At 40.7% G+C, this 20204-nt stretch overlaps 1 protein-coding gene across 2 annotated transcripts in view; it reads right to left on the minus strand.

The window, feature by feature from the left end:
* The window catches only part of MAD1L1 (mitotic arrest deficient 1 like 1), a 351296-nt gene that overhangs the window by 322725 nt on the left and 8367 nt on the right, over nt 1-20204 (minus strand). The window contains exons 8-9 of one of the 2 annotated variants that reach the window (XM_048320994.1): nt 19247-19361; nt 18653-18714 (exon numbers count right to left, since the gene is read on the minus strand). In XM_048320994.1, the coding sequence (XP_048176951.1) occupies nt 18653-18714; nt 19247-19361 (177 nt within the window). Of the gene's footprint in view, nt 1-14044; nt 14107-18652; nt 18715-19246; nt 19362-20204 lie in introns of those variants that run through there. The other variant, XM_048320997.1, reaches the window with a different exon arrangement.

Raw genomic sequence — 20204 nt, forward strand, 5'->3', positions numbered from 1 at the left:
CCTTGTATTGTTTTCAACATCTTTATTGATCCTGTTGTTTACCCAGACTCTTATCAGCTGAAAATATTAGCCAGCAGTAACACAAAGCCCCTAACCTTGAGCAAGAGGAAATACTATTAATGGCTGGAGACAGGTCCTTGGGAGAGTCTAGACCATATTTTCAACTGCTTTTATACAAAGTGATTTGACATCCCATATATTCTTCTTATTTACTTCTGATTACAATCACATACTTATTCAATCTCATGGCAGGAATGGCCACTTTAAACTGCAACTTTAAGCTGCAGTAGAAGTTATTTTAACTGGGTTGTTTTTTAATATCAATCCAATAACAGTCACAGGTAAATTTATGGCAACAATTTTAGAAAGAATGAAAAGCATACTGCTTGTATGTTCAGCTGGAATTCTAAGTTATTCTTTCAGATAGAAAATTGAGGTTAAGCCTGTTGCTTTGATTAATTAAAAACTACCCAAATTCAGTAAAAGATTATTTCAAATCTTTTCACAACAGATGTCTCAGCTCTGCCAGAAACAGAACATAATACATCCAAGTTTCAACAAATGTGAGAGGTTAAAAGCCTTACTGAAAACACAGCTGATAAATGATTATATTTATCATGAAAAACAATAGCAGAACAACAAAATTAGATAATGCCTAAGGAAAATGCTTGCACTGTCAGCAGTCACAGGTTCCTGCAGGGCATTTGTATTAAGATGGCAAAAAAGGTGTCAGCTGCCACTGAGGCCCTGTTTGTGGTAGTTACATCAAGTACATAAACAACTGAGGTACGACTAGATAGCCCTAGAAACCAGACCAAAGCAAGGCCTGAATTTTAGAAACTGAGCCACTAAGACTGTGCAATATGATTAGGGAGATCCAAAAATCCCTAGTTCAGTGTAAGAAAATGAAACCCCACACTGACTTAATAGATGATAAAAGCTATCAGTCGTAAGCACTGTCTCCTAAATCTTTTGTTTCCTAACTGGTAAAAGTCAAAAATCAGTATGCAACACCATTTTTGCAAGTCATACTAATCAGTTAATCCTAAAACATGAGTTTAAATCCCAGCTTTTTGCTCAGCCTAGCCTCATGATCAGCTACCACATCGTTTCCCACCGAGTTCATTTCCCATTCAGAGCCTGTTGCTCAATTCCTGGTTTTAACAAATCCAGGAGCACGTGAGCTCACTGTGCAGAACCCCCACCCCTGGCTCAGGCCTCCCCACTTAAGGAGGCACATTTCCCACTCAGCTGTCCACGGGCTCCATCCAGGAAAAGGAATTATACACGTCCCCAGACACATGTAAATAAACCAAAGAAATTTCAGATTTACAGCGCTGTCTTCAAACCCTCTCCCCCAGCTCAGGGAGGATTAAAAAGGACTTCAAAGAAGCCTGAGTTCCAATTAAAACACTGTGACCACCCTGGGGACGCAAAAATATTCCTCTGATTAGTGAGATGCACTCTTTGAACTGTTTGGCTAAAAAAAGCTTTCAGAACTTTAAACAAATGCAGTAATTCTCTCTCGTACTTTTTTTTTTTTAAAGTTTCTAAAAATTTAATATTCAAAGTGAAGGACAAGTAACATTTAAAATGGAAAGTTTTATGGAAGCCCATTAGCACATCAGCTCTAGGTATCTACTAACATGAGACCCACCAAGACCTGAATGCTGCAGTCCCAGTACAAAGCAGATGACAGAAGCTGTCAGAACAGAAGAACCCAGAGTGTCACTGTTGCTGCAGAGGTGGTGGCACCCCTGTGTTATGATATCCCAATCTCACCAGCCCTCAGAACCACTCTCCCTGAAGGGCAGAGCACATCAATCCCACCTTGTTTTGAAATTCTGCTTTATTTCCTTAACATCCAAAGCTCCCAAGCCACATATACAAAGTGTCTCACATCCAAGTTCTTTGACACATGGTGATAATACAACAGTTACCCTCAGACTTAGCAATTAGCACAGATTTAAATAAAAAGCTCTTCCTATGCTTGCTGCAAAGGAAAACAAAAGAAAGAAACCAACTCCCTCCATCCCCTGAGACTCCCACTCCCAAAATCAGAGCTGAATTACATACTCCAAAAGTTTTAACATCAAGAACAATGAATGCTAAGAACAGGTGCTGGGAAAATAACTGCAGCTTAGAGCATGCCAAAGCAGTTGGAGCTAAGTGGGCATAATAAACCTGCCTGTTAAAGCCAAACCCCAATCACCCTCATCCATAAGGAATGAATAATTCATGGCAGAAGGAGATAGAAGCAGACTTTAAGACTTGCTCCGAGAAAGTGGAACTGCTCAAGTGTAATTGCATTAGATGTAAACAGTGGCATTTCAACAATTACTCTTCTCCTTTTGCCAACTTGTTCTCAAAAACCCACACTCAGCTCAGATACCTGCATCCAGCACAGGGTTCAGAGCAGCCAAAAGCAATTGTGGCTTCCCTGTGTCTGCCACAGCTCCTGGAACTGGGATTCAGATACGGACAGCACTGGGGTCACAAGCACTTGGACATCATCTTGGCTTGCTGCTATCATCAGGCTTTGAACACTTTCAATGCCTGAAGCTACTGGGGGAGGGACTAATAAGATTAGATGACAAACACTGTCAAAATTTGAAATGTATCCACAGAAGAGAAAGCTCCTATTCTCTCTGCTAAAAGAAACAAACACTCCTTTTTCATACCACTTTTACATGTTTCCTTTCATTCACATTTACCTTCAAGATCTTGCTTCACCACGCTCTACAATACAGAACTACCCACAAACCAGTTACTTTTCCTTTTCTTAGTGAATGGATGCTAAAGAACCAACCAGACAAGAATAAAAGAATTAAACAGCCTTCCCAAAGTCTTCAAAACATCCACCCTCCTGGAGATCTCCTCCTGGTTTCTCCAGGATCTTCAGCTTCCAGATTCTGCTCGCTGCTGGTGTGACTGCAGCTTGGTACAACAGCTCCACGACTGAGGAAAAGGTGCATCAGATATGCCCAACTCCCCAGATTTCAGTGGAACTTGATTGGGAAGATACTACAGAGCATTTATCACCTCAGTGTAGAAGGGAGGCCTATTAATACAGTAAGTATTATGTACCTGAGATGCTAAATGTGTCTTTAGACAACAGTTTCAGAAAGCACAAATGAAAGCTGCAGCCATTAAACCACAAAATAATTTTAAGTTGCTGGTGCAGAGCTCCCTCACTCAGCTGCTTTCCTCCAAAGCTTGTCTGAATTCTCAAGCTCTCCTGTTACATTACCAAGAAAAATTTTATTTTACTTCAACCATTCTGGTTTATAACCTGAGCACATGCCATCTAAAAGTATTCTCCAATCTCAGCCCATCTCTCCTTCCTCTGCTGAGCCACAGCTTCTCTCCTAGAACTCCCCACTTTAGAAGCACCCCAAAGAAACAGTGCCAGAAATCCACATTTCTTGTAGAACTTGATACCACCAGTATGTTTAGTACTAGACCTGTGCAAAGACAGGATTAAATGAAAGCACAAAGGCATATGGAAAACAAGTCCCTCTGTACTTGAAAGCAACTTCGCAAATGCAAATGCTTACAGAACACTTGGCCACATGCTGAGCATTTACTCTTGGCAGAGTCATGTATCAAGACTAGGATTTCTTAACTGCCAAAACACCTTTTTTCTACCACATTTACTATATTTTTTTAACAAGAAAAAGAAATCTGCACACAGCACATGACAGAAAGAAGACAACGTTAAGAATCTTTGTAACTAATGCTTAAACAGGCAAAGAGCTTTTTGTAAGCCTAGGTAAGAGGATGACTGGCTGAAAAATTAAAAAGTCACATCTTCAAGTTGTACTTTTCATGTAAGAAGATGAACTCTTCAATTAGTGCAAGAAACACACAGAAAGGTTCAACAAGTAGGAGCCTTCACACAAAACCAACACCTCTCTGCACAGGCAGCCTGCTGCCCTCTGCACCAAGTCAGACTAGCTGACACATCCATCACTGGCACACCCTTTCCCAGAGAGGACTTGCAAAATCCTGAAGGGATGGGCACAATTACTGTACTGAGAGATTCAAATATATCCTACAAAGAAGCCTTTTTGCTGCAAACCCGAGGAACTACATAAACAACCCCAATTTCCATGTGCACATTCACCAGGTCTGTAAAACTATCCATTTTTTAGCAGGTTTAAAACAAACGCTCCAATATACAGCTCCTCGGAAAGGAGAAACGAGAGATGCCTATTGATTAGGTGTCAGGGTTACCTCAGGAAAGAGAGAAAGAACATAATAGTGGAAACAAAAGTTGCCCACTACATCCTCCCTTCAGAAAGCACAAAGGCTTTAAATACACGAAACCAGCTCAACTGTGCAGTTACCCTCTGAAAGGCCGTCAATTACCTAAATTGGGCTGTGTGGCATGGAGGAATAAAAATGAGACAGGGTCAAAACAGCTCCGGAATTAATTGGGAGAGGAGAGGGCATATTTCAAAAGAGGGAGAGTTTTCACTCTCGCCTGCCTTCCTTCTCCCTCGCTCTCCAGCAATCACCAGGGCCCAAAGAGACAGCAGAGGAAGATTTCATTAATAAATTTATTTCAACTTTCTTTTCAATGGCACTAAGAATGTATGCAAATCCATTCATAATTAGGTTTAAAAATTCCATTTCATGGGATAATCAGACTTCAAAAAACTCAATTTTAGTTTTAATCAGATTTTAACAAGGATATTAAGTCCATTTCGTTTAGAAGAGGGAGAAACGGTGAATTTAACACAAAATGTATTCAAGCTTAGCCCTGGGAGATAATTAAATAAAATTAATTTGGCAAGGGTTGTCTGTAAATGGAAACGCTCCAGACAGCAGAGCAGGTTCCTGAAGGAAACAAAAGCAGTTCATTACTGTACAAACAGATACAAAGCTTATTGTTCAGACAGAAGAGAATTGCAGCTCCTCCACAACAGCAGGACAACCTGAGCCCTTGAGCTGCCTCTGACAAACATAGCAGTGTGTGGAGGAGGAGAAGGTAGTTATTTCCCTCTTGTTTCAGCTAAGTCCCCACTCCCCTAGCACAGCAAGGAGGGAAAATGCAGGGGACAGCATATACAAACCTAACAATTCCAAATTACTAAGCACAGAAAATTATAAGAAACAATCTAGTGAGAGACAGCTCCTTTAAATGACGAAAACCCACATACAAACTTGAGGCTGTCAGCAAGATTCTTGCCAGATATGATTCCATCAAATTCCATGCAATGATTTAGTCACACAAAGAACTGAATCCCAATTTAATACCAAAAACATCCCACTCTCCTTGACAAAAGCTACGGACTGATACAGATGCTAAAAGTTTGGTAACTGTCCTGATGCTTGAATTCTGAAGGACCAAATATTGATTTTGTAGCCCTTATAACCTTAAACTACAAAATTGCAGTTATTTTAACACTGTATATCAGATGTGTCTGACACTTAATTATTTTAACATCACGATGGTACCAAGATTATGAAAGTCACTCCTGGTAAACACTCAACTTTGCTGTAGAGTCAGACATTCTGGTTTAAATTTTCATGATGCATATTGGTTATGTGTTTACCTAAACTTTCCCCCAACACTGGGCACTTTTAAGGTTCAGCTGGAACCAGTGCTGGGCCATCTTGTCCAGACCAGGCTCTTGTCAAGAATAGCTGAACCTCGAGGTCCCTTCCAACCTAGTATTCCACAAATCCATGAAAATCTGCTGACCTGGACACACTATCACTGAAAGGAACAGAATACAAAAACCAGACAGGTATTTCCGGAAAAGAAAAAGCTATTTTAACTACCTAACTACAGTCAAATGACACTGAGAAACAGCATGTTTATCTTTAGAAGCTGTCACAAGCCATCCAGACAGGAGCACGTGCATTTGCAAGACCTCTGTCTACTCAATTAGAAAAAAAAAAAAAACAGAGAATTTTTTCACTCTTCCTCTCTGCCAGCCTTGCAAATATATCAGCTATTACAAAGTGCCAATCGCATTTTCCCTTGCCAGCTACTTGCAGACAGGTGAGCCAAGAGGTGTTGTGTGACCTTGACAAGTGGGCCAGCTCTCCAGAAGGCAGGTGATGTCTTTGCCAAAGTCACACTGGAAACCATCAGGCCTAAATGAAAGGCTTGTCACAAAATAGGCTGGATGCCATCAGCCTTGGCTGCTACATTTGCAGAAAACCACCTGAAGCCACAAAGCCTTATCTCTGGGAATACAAAGAGCACTGAGTCAAATGTCATTTGCAAACACAGTAGCAAAACTGAGTACAAAAAACTCCTAACTAGGTTAAAGCATCATCCTCTAATGGAGCCAAGAGCAAAGCTGTGAAGTATTCCCAAAAGCTGTCCCAGTTTAACTCGGTGAACAGCTGACTTCTCCAACTGAGGATGCAGATACTGACCGTATTCTCAGCCAAAGCCAGATACCCCATTTCTGCCCTGCTTAGAAAAGTTAGCAGGATTTCAAGAGAGAGCTTGATGTGTATCACAGCAAGAGGATGACTGTTTCATTAAAACAGAAAATAAATCAACTTGGTCAGCAGGGAGTAACTCAAAAAAATCCAGACTTTTATATTTCTTCCTACCCAAAAGATTTATCTTCCCTTTTACTACACTGTTCATATCAGAGTATCTCTGGAAGACAGTTTAAACAAGTAATAAGAATTCAAAAGCAATTACAACAAGAACAACTTGTGCCAGAAACTGGTTCTTGCAATAGCTGCCCATTACTCCCTGCAGAGACATAGAAACTGTTAACTCTGCTGACGAGAGATGAGAATAATGCAGAGAAAGGGAGAGAGTAAGGACTGAATCCAAGTGGTACTAACAAAGCAGAGAAGAGATGCTCGAAATCTCAATCTATACTGTTCTAGAAAAGCCAAAACTCTACCTATGTTGGAAGGCTAGGCTCTGCAGCAGATCTGTTCCTGCTTATATCAAGAGGCAACAAAAGTTGAGAGCAGCTTTGCTGCTGCAGAGGTTTCTACCACACGACTCAAAACGTATTGCCCTCTTACAAGAGCACCACTGCAGGACATGACTTCATTAGAAAAAAACATTTTGCTGCAAGGTGATGACCAAAATATGTGCAGAACATTTATTTGAAAAAGTAAGTTTTGCCAATGCACTCCTAGAATTTTCCATCAGTGGCAGGGAGGGAGAGAAGGTCCCACGCACCTCCACCTCTTACCTGCCTTGGCTAAGTGGGAGAGTTGGTATGTTTTATCTCCTTTCTGCTGAGCACGCCTGCTCACTTCCTACAAGCTGTTCTAACCCCACTGGGAGCTGCATTTGAGCTGAGCTCTTATTTCAGGTATGCAGGTCAACACTTTGATGACAACCTCCAGACATTGGTTCTGGGTGTTCACTAAACACAGGCACCCACTCAGCCCCCAACACCGCACATCTTTGCTTCCAAAATGGGAATCTTTCCAATTATCCCAGCCCCAGTGCTCTTACCAGCCTGGTGCAGTGTTTGCTCTCATTCAGGCAGCTCACTTCAGGCTGTGGGTTTTGTAGGTTAAGACAAAAAACACTTTTCATTTTGTCTCAAACAGAAAAAGGCATAATTTATATAAACAGCAACAATTTAGGAAGCTCACTGCTCTGTAATACCTTACAACTTTTTTGAATATTGTTTCAAAAAAGAAAGATTATAGCTGAAAGCAAAACATTTTTCTATTTATTCTATGTACATAACACATAATAGCTCCAATCTGCAAGAGTTTTTACTTTTTAAAAGGGATGGATGGGCACCAACTAAAGATCTTTATGCTTATATAAAATTCATACTGATGAGAGTTAACAAACTTCCATTCTAAAAAAAAAAAAAAATCTGCTTCAGGTCTTGCATGTTACTCTGGATTTTTCCATCTAGCCCAAGATACCACTGACACTGACCAGAAATGGATGAGTAAATAATCCAATCCACCATGCTAATTTCCATGCTATGAGTTATTTTAAAATAACAAACAACACTTACATAATCACAGCGAGTTCAAGAGAACCTTGAGGCACTTACCACATTAATCTTTTAACTCACTAACATTTCAAGTTCACTGTGCCCTTTAAGAAATATTTGAAAATATTGTGCTGTGCTTTTGCCACATGAATACTTCTCTCTTCAAGCAATGCATGGACAAAGGTATATTTGCAAGAATATTCCCTTTAATAAAGTAGCTTGTGAGGAAAGAAAATGCAGCCCAGGTAAAGATAAGCTTTCATCAAAAATATTCACTGGGAAAGCAGTCCTGAGGGAGGAAAGACTGGAGCTTCAGGACAAAGCTTACATAATATCATCACAGGGCATGTAAGCAAGCTTGTCAGAGCAGCAGCATTTTAACAATGCTAAGAAACTGGAGCACTGTAATGTTCATACATTTCCAATTTCTTCCTGCCCCATGTTGACGTTGCTATGCCAGCTGTTAGGTACAACTAGAACTGAAAATCAGACCTTTCCTGGCTGATCCAGCACAGAACTCCTCACTGCACTGATGACAAACCAAAGACAGATGATTAAAGCAGCCCCTTCCTTCCCAGCTACCATCAGAAGCAGGAATCCATGCTCTAGGCACTGATGAGGTTAAGCACTATCCAGGAGTGAGTCATTCTCAAAACACCATCAAGATAACCTGCACCAAACACACTCAGAAAAGCTGCTCAGACGATACAAATCATATTTTGGTCTTATCAGCACTGACAGATAAGCTCTTCTTAATAGTTCAGTGCATTTTTCAGCAAACTGCTTATTTCTCAATGTGAACAAAGGTCAGCTGCTCTCACACTTCATGTCCTTCTCCACAGGTTTTGTTGTGCTTGGGCAGAAAGATGGACATGGACTGCTTTTACTCACTAACCCCTGCTCCCCTTTCCCCACCTCCAGTTCTCAGAACCCTGGTATTAAACAAAGCCTGCAATTCCAAACTAAAATCTACTGTCCCCTCTTCCCATTCTTGAGTCCATTCCCCTGTTTACAGATTGGCGGGACAGAACAGAACATTAGAGTTTAGGTCCTGTCTAGTCCTTTGCTGCTATGAACTCATCTTTTCCATAACCCTGTGGAGCAGTAATTTGGATACTTTTGACTCCACTGGAAGCTGAAATCAGAACTTCAGTCTTACTGAAAGTAACAACCTCCTTTTAACTGCATTCATGGCACAGTTACAGCAATTTGATTTAAATGCCAGTGCAAGTCTTAAGGATAGCTGGTTCTTTTTCTCACCAGTATGGATCCCCCTTCCTTCTCCTCCCTTCTACCCATGAATTTCCTGGCAGCAATTACATCTCCCACCAGACTCTGCCAGAAGCTGTTCCATTCAACACTCAGTGGGCTCCTAGACTCCTTCCAGCAGTCACTTTCTGCATCCCCACTATCTTCCTCCACACTGAGTGACCAGAACTCCAAGAAGCATCTCCCAGGCCATCTACAGAGGTACTTGAACACTTTCACATCCACAGCAATTTTTCTCCTGGTGCATCCTCTGTGTGAGAATGAGCAGCCATTGTAGCAAGCACAGGGCCCTTCTGGTCCTTTCCACTGCATGTGCTACATTTTCCAAAAGAAGTTTGCATTCAGCTCCCAATTCCATGGAGCATTGTGCTTTGTTTCATTGAATTTTGTCCCACTTCTGCACTCTAATCCTTAGGGTCACTCAGTTCTGCATATCCAGCTTTTGTGTATTTATGAATCCTCTGAACTTGGCATCATTAGCCAAGTTTTATCAGCACACACCAAATTTTTGCACCAAAACCGTTAATAGAAATACTAAATAAAGCAGATCCTAAGGCTAATCTTTGAGGAATTCTACTTACCCTTGCATTTTCCTTTCAACAGCACTGAATCTATCCCTGTTTAAACAATTCCTATACATCCTACAATTCATCTATTAATTTCCATCTTCTCCCCCATGGTTTATATTTTCCCAAGCAGCTCCTGTTTCAGTGAAGTTCAGAGAAGTAAGATTTATTGTGATTTATTTGATAAGACAATCAATTCTCTAGACAAAGAAAGCTGTTACAGTAGTCTGGCACAATCCATCTTGGAATTCTTGATCCAATGAAGAAGGGAGATTCCTTGCCCTGTAGCTAAAGGCCATGCCTAGGAGTACAGGGGAGCAGCACATACAAGAGTTTGAATCCTTACTGAAGCATTTTGTTTTGCTTCTGTTCAAAAAAGGCCTCTGCATTTAGAGAAGAGTTTTGGAAAAGGCATTACTCTGCTAAAACAAAACCATCCCCAAAATGCACGTATGGGATGTGCATTTTTGTTTAAAAGTTTCCCTGCAAAAGCAAAACTTTGGGGGTGAGAGATAATAAATAAACTGCACATCTAAGGGAGAGGGGAGGCAGAGCACGTCAACAGCCCCAGCAGAAAATTTAGAGCTGAAATACTGAAGGATGCTAAAATGGAAATGGAAAGGTAAAATTAAAACTGAGCTGGAGATTATAGTGGTTATTGGGTTTTTGGAAATGATCAAATGATAGGCTGAATAAAAATCAAGCATAAGCATTTGAGCTGTCTGACAGGAGCAAACCATCCCCTTGCTGATTAGTCTCTGCTATTTAAATGATAATTTCACTTTAAGGCAAACAGGGCTGCTTAATGCAACCAAAGTGGCTCTTTATAAGTGTCTGTATTTTTGAAAGCTTCTCCTTCACAGCAGAGTGAGCAGCGAAGTTCAAGCCATTTACACATAACATGGGTCACTACATGCTGCAAGAAGCCAAGCAGCTTCTACCCAACTGTTTTCCAACAGCGTCAAACAATACTGGCAAGAAATACAGCAGCAACTCAAAATGAAGTGTCTGACTGGTGAGTCCCCCACAGCAAATGAAACACCTGCTGTGGAGCAGACAACACCAGCACACATTTCTAAACCCACTCCTGTTCCTAAAGGAAAAAAAGAGCCTTAAGTTTATTGGTTTGGGGAACGTACCCTATATTCAAGCTGGGGTAATGCTCTATATTCTGATTAAAAGAGCAATGGAAAAAGAAGTGATAATTTCCATTAAAAAATGATCTATTGGTATCTTCACTTCCAAAATAAAGTTCTTACTCCCCAAGTAAGAATAGTCCATCTTCTCTTTGATGTCATTACTCTCCACACAGTTCTTGTACTCAAACTACTGAAGTTCCTCAAATCATCCTTCACCAAAGAAGATGGACAGTGTGCTGAGCTATTGCTCAACAGCTCTTTCTGTCTCCAGAATGCCAGATCTGTGATCCTGGGAAGACAATCTCTTGAACTGTTCCCAGGGCTTTGAAATGCAAAGCAAGGACAGATATATTTTTGATCTGAGCTTGCTTACTTCTCACTCTGATTATCTGATTACACATTACAGCCTCACTCTGCCTCAATGTCAGGTGCTCATCCCTTATATTTTACACTCTTCCTATCTCTCCTTTAGCCTCCAGACTTATTACTCTGATATATTCAAATGGAAATAAAAGCACTAATGGCAAAGGAGAAAGAACACTAATATTTTTGAACATCAGAGATAAGTACAGTGTTCTTTGGAGAAAATTAGTATCAGATAGGGAAGTCTGGCAGGAAGTTTTGCCCAGCATTTCAGTGAAGAACAGTAAAAGACAGACCTACGACACTTTAAGATATCTATAAAAGGTGGTTGCTTTATTAAAACTTAGTGGATCAACCCCATGAGAGTGGGAGAAAACTAAACTCTGGTTAAAGCACAGATTTGACAGCACAGTTCCAAGCATTACATTTAAGTGCATTATTCCCAACACCCAAACATGGACTGAAGTCTCCCAAAACTGCATCTGACTGCTCTGAAGCCTGGAGCTTCAGAATTTGAGATTATAAAGGAGCATTTTCTCCCCACCAGGCACAGTAAGTGTTCTGTCAAGGAAAGCTAAAACCTAAGGCAGCATGGAAAGTGAAGAGTAATGTACATTTTAAAATAAGAGAGCAGAATAATGAAGAACAGAAGAGCTTAGAGCAATACTCCAGCATATGCTGCATGTCACATTCAACAGGTGACAGCTTCCTCCAGGACTTCTCTATGTAAAACTTGGTGGCTTCAGCACACACACAGTTAGTGTAAGACAACCACAAATAGTTTTCTCTTTAAACCTGTACCTCACTCTCTAAAGCCAAAGATGCCCTTTGGAACTGTTCAGGCACTTCCCCCTCAAGAAGCTGTTAAATGCTGCTAAGGCAGTGCTTTCATCTTTCACACAAGCTAAATCCTACAAATACTGAGCACGTAACCTTTATTTCTATATAAACACAATGATTACCCTCATCATCCTTTCCAACCCTGGCTGCTCATTGCCACATCCCCTGCCCTGCTTTGGAACAGTACAATTATTTATGCACCAACACAGGAGATCTGATGAGGGAACAGATCAGGAATGGGATTGCTGATTCCTATTCTAGATTGCTTTTTGCTATGCAGGGACACCTCTTTCAGCTGCTGAGTTCACAGAACCAGAAGGCACCAGGTAGGAACAGAATATTTTGAGACAGGCACTGGAGTCAGAAGCCCCAGGTGAGACAGGAATGGCAGAGCTTCTCTAAACTGGGACTAACTTGTCCTGGCAGAACGATGCAAGGGAAATTCACTCGACATTAATCCCTTTGCAAAGCCAGGAGAAAGCCCTGTTCTGAGGGATTTGAGGGAATATTAGCAACCTGCATACATTGGCCCTCTACAGAGAGTGAATTCTTCAGCATTTCCCAAACCTTCAACTTCAATGGAAGGCAAAAAGTAACAATAAAATGCAGTACACTGTGGCTGTACAGGACAACAGCACATAATCTATCCATGAGGCAAGCTGAGACCTCATAACTACAGAAGTTTCTCTAACAAGCACAGTGCTTTTTTATTGTTGTTTTGGTTTTTGGTGCTTGTTTGTGGTGGTTTTTAATTACTTGTTCCCCCTACACAGTGTTTATCTCCCTACTGGGTGCCCTGGGAATTCCCACTGTGAGGAAACAGTTTGTTTTACACTGGGAATCTTGTAAACAGCAGTCATGCAAATTTCAGTCTGTTCACAGATCATAAATTACAACTATTTATAAAAAACTGAAGACATAGAACATGAAGCTTCAATATCCTCATACTGTGCTAATCCTAATTTGCTCCACCAATTAGGGACACAGCTCTAAAGCTGGGGGCCACCAGTGGCCAACCCACACAAACCAAACTCCTCACCCTCCCCAACAGAGAAATTAGCACTGTAGTTCAGGTCAGTGGTACAGTTACAGAGGGCAGCCAGCACCAAATGCTTTTAATTAGACTGATTTCTTGCTTGGTGACAATAGACCACAGGGCTACAATAGGCTATCCCATAAAAATATTTGCTCCACTATGGAATGATCACGCCAGAATTACAGCATTACTGGAACCAGCAACAATAACCCCCAGTCTTGGCTTGATTGGTTGCAGTTAATTAAGTATCCAGAGTAACATGAGTAATTCAAATTATTTCGACATGTACTACTTTGTATATCTGTCAACAGATTTTTTTTTAAACCAGTAACCACTTACTCATAATGGACATTCAGAGAAAGACAAATTACTACCTTGTGAGAAAGGAAAAGATTATGAGCTTCATTCACTACTGCAAAGATATTCAATGCCTTGGATGGAAGAGAGTGCACAGTAGCTAAGCATAGTTAATCAAGATTCAAAAAGGAAAGTAGAGAACACCAATATTCTCCTTTTTCTTCTATTCACTGAAAAAAAAGAGCACTAATCCACCACTAAATGCAGAATCAAGAAATCCGATTCCCCTTTCCCTCCCTCTCTCCTCCCTTCCCCCAGCTCCAAAAGCAGAATGTGCATAGAAGGACTTCCCGTACTGAGTGTAGCACCTGGGTAATTACGAATTACAACTGTGCAAACCACTGTACCGAATAGAGATGCCTGCCACTTAATTAAACCCTTTCTTAGAGAGGAAATGCATACACATTCACACTATCTCCTCTTCTTAATTGGTCTCAGACATTGCAGGAAGTTAGTCCCCAAGATTTGTCAGCCAGCCAGCCCACAGATGTTTCAGAAAGAAAACCAGGTCAGCATTACCAGGTTCGCTTCTTGGGCTCGAGGTGACAGGTCAGCAGATCAGTGCCTGCTGTCTGCAGCTGGCAGCTCCACCAAGGGAAAATGGTCTCTCAGCATTGGCCCAAATTCCTGCCAAATGTGTACTTCCCTTGGCAGGCCTGGCCTGGCCGGCGAGCTCCCCAAGCAGCCACGGCAGCTCCAGGAGATCTCGCTGCTGCAGCCACCTGCATTCACCCTGAAGGGCTCTGCAGGCACTCCCAAAACCCAGACTCCAGTGAACCCCAGGGTGCCTCTGGGTCAGCCTCACGTCATCGGCACCAGGGCCAAGACCTGCCTTACACCAGAACCACAGAGGGACGCGACTCAAAACATCCAAGCCCACGAGCGGAGCCTCCAAGCTCTGCACAAGAGTCCAAGCTCACTTCTCTCTCACACATCAGCCTCACCTCTAATCTCCACGCTGTATTCCATGGCCCTTCAGAAAAAGACAGCAGACATCCCCACCGTGCCCCTGATGGAAAAAACTGAAATAATTCTGGAAAATTGCATGAACAAAATCTTTTCTTTTTTCCCCCCACATAAACACCAAGCCTGAGATGACAACAGAAAACAGTGCTCCAAAAAAGAAATTCTAACTTAAATAGGCTATGATCAATATATTTGATCACCAATATAAAATAATTCTGCTGTGTATACAAAGATCTTTGAGCCCAGCAGGTGAATTTGTAAAAACTTTATACTCATTACTTCCATTAAAAAAACCACCAAGCAAAATAACAAACAAAAACAAACCCTGTATTATACTTTACTATTTATTATCTCAAAAAAGAAAAAAAGGTTGGACTAAAACTCCTCTGAAGCTGTTGTTTGTGGCCCACCTGGCAGTGTTCACCCAATTGTATAACTCTTCAGCCAAACTTTGACCTTTCAAAACCTGCAATCTTCTGCCACTTACGGAATAACACAAAGACAAATTTAGCAATAAACCTTGTCAGCTGCTATCAATGGCTATCGGTACCTTCAGTATCTGAATTACTGCCTCAGCTTTAACAAACACCTGATGCACATCTTTTTGCATCACTCAGTACTCCAGGGTATATCTATTTATGGAGAGCAAATCACTTGCCTAATTCATTAGAGGACAGAAACAATATCAACCAAACACAGACAAACAGCAGCAAAACAGGCTTATTTAGATTAATAGCTCACAGAACAAGAACCTTCATTTTTTATTTGGGCATCTTCTACAGCTGTGGAAGGGAAAGTCAGAACAATAACAGTGCTGCTCTGAGAATGCAATTCTACAGCTTGGGGTGGGGAGAAAAGAATCACTCTGTGAAGAACTCCTATTAAACAAGACAAAATGAAGAAGACATGGCATAAACATGAAGTTTACAAAGTCAGTTAGAAAAACACTGTTTCATATTCCATTAGAGAAATCTGCACAAACCATTTTCCTAGCAAGTTACAGCCCTGAGTACTGGGCAAGGAGACGATGACTGCATGAAGGCAGCATTAAAGAGGGTTTAGAAGTTCTGCCGGCAGGAATTACGAGTTTTCCTGGGAGCAGCTGTCCCTTCCCAAGGCTGATGGATGCACACCGGGCTGAACCCCAGGCTGGAGCGATCCCGCTCCTCCCGCTGCAGGACAACGGGCGCCATCTCGTGGCAGTTCTGTGCTTTGGCACCCCAACAAAGCCGCCGCTGTCACCCAAAATCTCCCCCAAGTATTCTTCTGTTAAAATATATTAACTGTTTAATGGCAGTCGAGGAACTGCCTGGAAAATATCTCTAAGCTAAAAGTCCAGGGCTGAAAATACAACCGAGTGTGTCATGATTAACATGGTTTGTCAGTGAAGATGGTCAACAACTCAATTACTCAAATACTGGGTTTTGAAGAAATACAAACTACATCAGCACATCCTGGAGAGAAGGAGTACAAGAAGCTTGTTTTCTCAACACAGCCCTTTCCTAATAACAGTCCTAAAAAAGCCGTGTATAAATATCCTTCTATAGGACAGTGCACTCCAAAATAAATAAGACTTTCTACTCACAGAGCAAGAATTTTAACATTTTGTGCTTTTTTCCTTTTCCAGCTGAAACCAACTCTACAGCAGAAATACCAAACCAGAGCAACACATGGCAAATGTATGAAAACCCCTGGCAGCATAACAGTAACACACAAAAAAGACCTACATCCACAATAAAAATCAGATCCAACTATACTGCAAAGTAGGCAGTAAGAAGTCAAGAAATCCAAAGGACATAAAGTTGAACACAAGAAAGATGACACAGATTTATAATGCGTACACATGAACCATATATAACACATATGATGAGTCCTGTTTTATTATCTGGCTACTGTGCAGCACAGGGATGTTTTGCTATAGAGCTACAGCTGTCTTTATTTCCACTGTTTATGAAAGAGAAAAAAGCCCAGGAGCTTACAAGTGGAATCCAGAACTAGGAAACACAAGATTAGCCAGAGTCAACTGTTAATGAACTTGTCTTCCCCCCACAAGGTGAAGCATTATAAACACTCTTCCATTGTCACCAAAAAGAGACCAGTACTAAAAACAGTAGGATTACCACTACACTCCTGAAAGCTGCACCTCCTTCCCAAGTATTATTACATAAAATTACACTGCAAGGGCTGATCATAAGCCAATCTGACAAAAAGCCTGCTGGGAGCAGGCAATCAGTGAACAGAAACCACTGAGAGCAGACACTGAACAAGCCCTGTGGAAGTGCTGGAGGAAATGAAAAATCATCCTCTCCTAAAACACCACATACTGCATGCACTTCCCTTACATCCTCTGTAGCAATGAAGAACCTGATAAGAAAAGATGAGAAATCCTAATTTATTCCCTTTTCCCTTTCTTATCTAGTTATTAGCAAACAGAACATTGCTCTGGCTCTTTGGGACAATCAGCCAACTTGTTCCTGTTTCTTTTCTGCTATGAGATGGGCAATTAACTCTTCTCAAACTTTCACCAACAGCACTCTCCAGGATCCAACCAGGACAATGATCTCTCATCATCTTCATCATCCTGATCAAAAATTAATGTAATTCATACTGTAAGAAGTCTGAGCAAGAAAAAAAAAGAATAAGGGGGGGGGGGGGGGGGAGGAGGGGGAAGGGAAAATCATCCAGTCCCACTTGCCTCAATTGCATGAAAAGATGATCTTTCTCAAAAGCAATTTCCCTTTCTGTAGGAGAAGGTGCCATTAATAGCACTAAACAATATGGCCCAATCACAAAACTAGCACTTCACAGTGAATATTCTGATTTTAAATGAAGGAGTTATTAGACTTCAACAGGCAGAATCACTTGGTTCCATTTCTCTCCCACTGTGAAATTACCTCGTTAAACCTTTAACAGCTTGAGGTAAGTAGAAAGCTTTTACTCCAAAAGGTTTTGCAAAAAGGATTCCTACAATTTCTGTCCATACCTTACCACAGAAGACTTAGCATAATTCCATCTTCATCTAAATGCATGGATCCTCAACAGATGCAGGAGAGAACCTCAAGCATGCTACCTACTGGCATGCCTCTGGAAAAGGTTCATTATCCTCATTAAACAGAAAACACTGAGAAAAATAAGGGGGCTTCCCCAAGTTGGAACACAAGTATCTTTTACATGAAACAGTGATGTCTCCAAATCATATGTACATATCCAAACATTCCTGCTTCCAAACAATCCCAGCAGTGTGCGGACACAGCTCTGTGGCTGGGTATGTGGAATGAAAGGAATGAAGAAACAACTGGCAAGATGAGGTTCTGCAGTACATGTTTCAGCTTTGACCCAGTGTGAAAGGTGATCAGTGCTCATATCAAACAGTTATTTACAAAGAAGCATCTCCTTTTCAGTGTAATAACATTGTAAGTACTTAGAGAAAATAAAGCAATGTTAAAACATGGCACACAAAAGATTCATATATACAGAACACCTTCTGCAGCAGAAGAAAATGATCAGAAATTGCACTATTTCCAGCTCCTTTTTATACCACAAACACAGGGGCCTTAAAAAATCTGGTTCACTGCTCCAGATGTCAGGAGGAGCTGTCAAATACCAGCTGGTGTTACAAAACACAACTGGGGGGTGGGTTTGACAAAGTAACTAAAATAACACCATTTCTTCAGCTGCTTTTAGGGAAGGAAAGTCACAACATGATCTAGAAGCTCGTTTTGATGACCATATTTCAAAGGAAATATGTTACAACAGTTTGCCACAAGTAGCACACATTCTCTTCTCCAGACATCTAAAATGCTTAGAAATTCACTTACTAAGCAAGCAGAATCCCTAACCAAAAAAAAAAAAAAAAAAAAAAAAAAAAAAGGAGCTATACACAAGAAGCTGAAACAAGAAGTTTCAAGAATTCAAAACTGAACCCTGGCTTTAGAGACACTGGTCAAGCTGATTTGGTGAAAAACATTTGTTAGTTCCCAAAGTTACACATTTTTTAAAGCATCTTCTTTTCTTCTCATATATAATAAAATGTACTAGAAGAGTTTCCACATGAAGAAGAGATAGCAAGAAAGCATGACCAACACACTTAAGAGATCAGTCAGAAAATTTAGAGGAAGGGGTTTAGAAGTCTTACTTCCCTCCAGAGCTGTGAGCACATACCTGATATTTAAGCCAGTGCTCTGGTCCAGTTTCTCCCAGCTTTGTAATTTTCCCAGAAGCTTCTACAGTAAAGATTAAAAGTAGAGTTAGGCACAGACAAACGTTCTGACAGCTCACTTTCCAGAGTTTTCTCACAATCTTCCATTCAAAGTCAGTGTCATTCCTTCTCCTCCTGTGGATTTCCTGACCTTATCCAGCACTTTCGGTTTGTCATTGTCCAGCCCTGGGTATCAAAGTTCTTACCACACACCTCTTTGACACCACCACGTCTGGACAGAGCTTGATGCCAAAAAAAGCCTTTCCAGCAAAAGAAAGGTAAAAGAGAAACATCAAGGCTAAAATAGACACTATGATGAGATTGTTCTTTACACAAAATCTCCAGCTGAACAGTAGATATCCTTTTGCCTTTTACACCTTCCTTGCCATAACTCCCCTCATGCTGACTTTCCAGTTTGGGAATGCCTGGTTCGAGCCCATTAATTAAAAGAGCTATCGGATCTTAAGTAGCACAATACGGGAAGAGCCTAAAAGCCAGGACAGGCAATAAAGGAAACTCCTGTTCTGCTCATCCACCAGATGCTCCCAGCTCCTCACCTCATTTTCCAATTCCACAGTCACTAGCTGTGCTTGGACTTTCTCATAGCGTTCCAGTTTTCTTTGGAGACCTTCCACTTCCTCTTTAAGCAAACCATTGTTTTCTTTCATTTCCCTGGGGTGAAGAGACAGACAATTACTAAAAATTCATGCAACTCAATTCCCCTTCACAAACTTCCAGATATACAGGAATCCCAAAGGAACCATGACATTGAACATTCAACTGATTCGATTCTATAACCTTCACTGCAAAGCCACTGCTACAAAAAAAAAAAATAAAGTTTTATTGAAATTATTTTTTTTCTACTTTAAGTACCATCCTAATTATGTCCAAACAAGCTGAAGCTTTGTGTCTGCTTTACTATTTGTCAAAACAGGGGTAACAAAAGACTCCAAACTCTGCTGTTCTGTCTGGCTGGAACACAGCAAGCAGTACAGACCTGGGCTTTGGAGCACTGCTTGGTTTTACTTCAATAGAGGTGTACAAGGTGAGATAAAACTGTACAAAAACAAATGACCTTTAATCTGTGCATATATTTCTGTGCACAAAAAACAAGCATGAGAAAAAATTCCAAGATAAACAATCTAAAATTATAATTAAATAATTACAAGACCAAAATCTAGGAAAATAACTTAATTTTAGAAAAAAAATGTCTGGCAAGATGACTCGTTGTAATAATTTTTTTTAAAAAAACAACAACAGAGAACAACAAAGAAAGAGCTTTAAGGCAAGTTCTTTCACATTACATTGAATTTAACTTTCCAAATTGATTGCCACTTTGGAAATTCAGAAAGCCTACTCTACCAAGGGCTGTATAAGACTGCTTCAGAAATTTAAACAAAACATTTTCTAAACACTATTCTGGAACAAAAGGCCTTTAAAATAGTGGTAACAAAAGCTAAGCAAAACCAGTTATTAAAGAAACATTCAGCTGCCTCTTTTCCCTGCAGGAAATTA

This window comes from Corvus hawaiiensis, chromosome 16 (genome assembly GCF_020740725.1).
Source record: "Corvus hawaiiensis isolate bCorHaw1 chromosome 16, bCorHaw1.pri.cur, whole genome shotgun sequence".
In the NCBI taxonomy this organism is placed as follows: domain Eukaryota; kingdom Metazoa; phylum Chordata; class Aves; order Passeriformes; family Corvidae; genus Corvus; species Corvus hawaiiensis.